At 39.8% G+C, this 4,655-nt stretch overlaps 1 protein-coding gene across 1 annotated transcript; it reads right to left on the bottom strand.

The window, feature by feature from the left end:
- Nucleotides 1-679: 679 nt before the first annotated feature.
- Nucleotides 680-3,168, bottom strand: LOC129243553 (phenoloxidase 2-like). Its single transcript, XM_054880646.1, has 4 exons — nucleotides 2,101-3,168; nucleotides 1,406-2,027; nucleotides 1,106-1,335; nucleotides 680-1,038 (listed from the first exon to the last, which is right to left on the bottom strand). The coding sequence occupies exons 1-4, from the start codon at nucleotides 3,079-3,081 to the stop codon at nucleotides 826-828; spliced, it is 2,046 nt and encodes a 681-aa protein (XP_054736621.1). The 5' UTR covers nucleotides 3,082-3,168; the 3' UTR covers nucleotides 680-825.
- Nucleotides 3,169-4,655: the final 1,487 nt, after the last annotated feature.

A 4,655-nucleotide genomic window follows, 5' to 3' on the forward strand; every position in this document is an offset into this window, starting at 1 on the left:
CAAACAAGTGTAATTCCCCTTCCTTTTGTTCATTTATTCATGGGCTTTGACGACACAGCGAATTCGGAAGGCGAAACCATGTATTCTATCATCCTTGGATAGTAATTATAAAGCTCTGTACAAATTCTTATCTAGCTGCCATTGCAGTTATTTGAATTCAATATGAAATGAAGAACATGAAATAACAACAATGGACCACGCATACTCAGGCTCATAGCAGATTTAACCCGATTCCGACACGTCCTAATATTGATGAAAATGAGGGTAAAATCTCATTTACTTCGCTATAAATTTTTTCAACCTTAGAATACGAAGAACCCAGCACATCATCACAATCACATAGGATAACGCAAGTTGAGTTAAATGATCTCGTAGGGGACTTAAAGTACGTTCACATATGAGGTGATGAGCAACAAACTTACCTATAATTCTTATTAATAAATTTTTTTCTTGGGTCAATAAATTTCGGAAAAAATGTGACTCAAAAGTTTGATTAAAGTGCTGCTCAGCTTGCCGCTGAAATACGCAATAAACACAAATCATTTGTAAACTTATATTCGCAGTTCAAATTATATCTAATAATGAAAAATAAACTAAAAATTCGTATGCCAACCAAAGTCCTTAACCTCGCGTGGCCCCTTTCCTTAATTCAAAATAAAATTCTGCAATTTCTATGCCAATTTTGTTTTATTTCTTTTATAGATTAACACATCCATATACAAGAAAGTGTACAGAATATTTTGAAATTAATTATTGTACACATAGACATACATACAAGCATACATACGTAAATATGTTTCATTAGTCCACAGTCGTTAAAGCAAATTAGTTCTCGTAATCGAGTTGTTCAGTGCGCTCTTCGTGACGCACTTCCACATCTACGACCTTCATATTCGGAGTCAGGAATTGGGCTAGGTTTTCAACACCAGAGCGAGCGAGGCGGTCAAATGGATACCCCATAGCACGACGGTCTGGATAGAGACTATCACGCAGGCCACAGTAAGATGGCGCATCTTTGCACGAAGACCACCGCTTGATCTATGACAAGTGTAGAATATAGATTTACACCAAGAAATAAAATTTTCAATCAAATATGTTTCCTCACCTTATCGTGATCATAACTGGATACCATAACAAACAATTCGCAGCAAAGACCTTCGGGCAAACCTTTCGGGATGAGCATATGCTCAGGCCATCCACAACCACAGAATTCTAACTTATCAGCGATACCTTCTCCCGGTCGGAATTTGTTTAAATTGCGGAAGGTTTGCTTGAAGGGAATGATAACACTGGACTCAGAGCATCGGCGTCGAATGGTATTTTGGCCAGGCCTTACTGTTGATTGAATTGAAGTTAGCGGTGACCCCTGTATGCATGTATAGGTGAATAATAATTTAATACTTACGAAAGACATCAAAGTTGTCTAATTCTACCATCAGCAAACGTTGATCTTTGAAAAGCATTTCCTTATGGGTCTCATCTCTTTTCGGTCCCAAAAAGATTCGCACTGTACCGTGACGATGAGCTTCACCTTCGTTATTGATGTTGATTGTGTAGGTGAATGGAGTATGTTGAAGATGAGTGAAGCGAGCAAACACATCGCCACGTCGCACAAAGTCCAATCCACCTGATAGGTCAACAATTGATTGTTTCCAATATGTTTTAAGAACATTAGATCGACTTCCACTAGAAAGTACTTGTACACGAGTGACAGACACACCCGGGTAGTTTAGCTCTGGTAGAGTGTATGGCGTGAGACGAGTTTTGTGTTCCTGGAAGATACTGTCGATGTATGCGTGCCATCTGTAGAAAACGGGATCTCGCATGGCAGTGGTGGAATCCCCCATTACGCCAAAGGACTCCAAATGACGATGATCGGGATCGTGAGAATATGAAATGAACACGTGGCCCATATTGTGTAAATCACCATACGTGGCCCGGTTTGGAGAAAGAATAGATGATTCAATCAGGTTGCCCAAAATATCAATACCACGAACTTCGTCCAGTGGTACCTGATTGCCACTTTTCTGAATTAAGAAACATTTTATTAGTTGCATTTGTATATTTTGGACATGAATAAGTGGTGTGGTGTAAACTTACATCAGTGACAAAGCCTTTCGCTATAGCATTAAGTATACGATCGCTCCAGCGCTCCAAGTCACTTACATCCATTTGAATTTGATCCAATGGTCGGTTTAGGTCTGACAATTTTGTATCTTTAAATCGTGGTGGCCAAGAGCGACTAGCCACCAATGAGTCCATTTTGGGGAAATACGCTTCCTCTATGGGATCGCGCAAGTTGTTGAAACGCAAAACTCGAGCCAGATTATTGCTGAAGCGTTCCAAGTTATACCGAGCCAATATTTGTTCATGCATATAGTAGAAGAGTTCACCACGACGATCTTTGTTCACAATGGCACGATCGCCGGCTTCAAAGGGATACACCAAATGCCAATGCCAATGGTGGAGGTTAACGCCAATATCTTCACGGAAATACCAAAGCCGATGTTCGGGATCTAAGTCGGAAGCAGTGTAATCGCTTGGAATAATAATTGGCCTACGTGACCCATCAGGAACAACGAAGACTTCTTCTCGAACCTGACGGAAAATACGGGAGTCTACGAACTTGTCGGGGAAGTTCTGTACAAGGGGCGGAATGTTCAGCCCTCTGGTGTCCTTACGATGTAGAAGCGTCACTGACAGTGCATAATTGAACAAATACGGATTCAAACGATCGCGAGCATACACAGCAACACTCTGAAGATCGTCAATGGAGGACGCACCCATGAAAATGTCAATCAGGTGGCCAGCCATACGACGATGAGCCGGAATGAAAAGAGAAAATTGTGCATCTCGGGGTAGTGACATAGGTACACGCAGATCCGGAATAGTTATAGCTCGAACGGGAATACGTTGCTCTACCTTTTCAGCGAAACGACTTTGAACCTCATTGCTGATGGGACGATAGCGATCCGTGAGGAAATTGTCGGGCACATCGAACACTGCAGCTTGTCCCTTCTGCACGAAAATGGGTTCGATAGGACGATCGAAGAGCAACAGCAGATTCTTTTGGTCAGCCATTATTAACGATGATTAAGTAGTTGCTGTGGCAGATATGGATTAAAAGACTGAATTTGAAGTTCGGGTTCTATGAGCACCACGTTTGCTTCAATACGAAACTGATGAACTGAAACAAGAAATGCACTCTTATATACTAACAGGAAATTTAGTTAGTAGCTATCACTAAGTCCTCTGCGGTCACATTATCACATAATGTGCGGTCACAACTGCAGCTAGATTTCGCTCTCAGACTACTTCCTCACATACATATGTATGCATGTATAGTATGTATGTGTGTATGCCTTCCGAGTGCAAATTTTAATTGTTAGATATGAGAATCAAAATGATTTGTTAAGGTTTTGCACATACAGAAAACATGAAAGTTTCCAATTATAAACACAAATTATCAAAGTTTTAAATATCTAGCTTATGATATAAAATGAAAAGCACTTCTGAAGTGCGTTTCCGTAATGCGTAAAAACTGGCAACTTTCTACTTTTGCCGTACGGAAAGTGCGGCGAATATAGCAACTGTTTCAAGAAGCACAATTTTGTATCGCACAGATTCTTAACGATGGTGTTTTTTATTATATCCAATTAAGTGCAGAAAATAAATGGAATATAAATGAATTTAGTCAATTCCAATCCAACCGTATATTTTCGATGAAAGATTAAAGGGATAGAGAAAAAGCTAGGCTTAACCAAGTTGTCCTGAAAAATGAATGTGCGTCCCGATGTCGAAGTTATGGTGACACTCACCGTCTACCTCCACCATAAATTCTATTGGAACCCTCTTTCGCTTCAATAAGCATACATTTTATAATATAACTACAGGTATAAAATATATAACCTATGAGTTACATCTATGAACATGCCATATGAGTTTCCTCTGTGTAAAAATTCATGGTCATACTAATTTTTATGACAATCGGATGAACGCGGCAGAAGTTGCTACTCTGCAGCGCCACCTGATGGCGAGTGGCATCAATGAGCATATTCTACAAACCTTCTCCGTGGAAAAATACATATATATACCAATTTTTATAATAATTGGTCCAGTAGTTTTTGAGTTCATCGATGACATACAGCCAAACATTCATTTTTATATTATATATAAGAAAAAGAAGATTTACAACCAACAAAAACCTGCTTATACACAACGAAATACATATGTTGTTTGCTTACACGACAAGAACATCTGTTGCTTTTCTGTTTACATGCGGCAATATTTTCATTGTAACACCACAGTACGTTTTATACATCACATCAGGGAAATGTGTTGCCGCAACGGACGCAAAGGACCCATTGTGACGGCCCTTTAAATCACACCCTGTGTCGGCCATCTTGAGCTACCTAATAAAGCCGTGATGTCCTTTTGGAAAAGCCACTTTTTATTTCTTTTTATAGGTTTCACTACATTTATCAGAGCTTTCATACGTTTGCGAGCTTCCGGCACAAACGCCAGCATGGAGTCAACAACGTTAGAAGAAGCGACTTGTGTGGCAAATGCCCAAATGTTTCTTTGCTTGTGGAATACTTCAACGGCATGTTGCGTCTGTTTATTTACTCGTATAAGCACACAACATTTGGGAATCA

The sequence above is a fragment of the Anastrepha obliqua genome, chromosome 4 (assembly GCF_027943255.1).
Source record: "Anastrepha obliqua isolate idAnaObli1 chromosome 4, idAnaObli1_1.0, whole genome shotgun sequence".
NCBI lineage: Eukaryota > Metazoa > Arthropoda > Insecta > Diptera > Tephritidae > Anastrepha > Anastrepha obliqua.

Coding starts and splice junctions, on each gene's coding strand:
- LOC129243553 (XM_054880646.1), bottom strand. CDS start 3,081: ATGGCTGACCAAAAGAATCTGCTGTTGCTCTTCGATCGTCCTATCGAA. Junction 1,336..1,405: donor AGACAACTTTGATGTCTTTC/GTAAGTATTAAA, acceptor TTCAATCAACAG/TAAGGCCTGGCCAAAATACC. Junction 1,039..1,105: donor CCAGTTATGATCACGATAAG/GTGAGGAAACAT, acceptor CACTTGTCATAG/ATCAAGCGGTGGTCTTCGTG.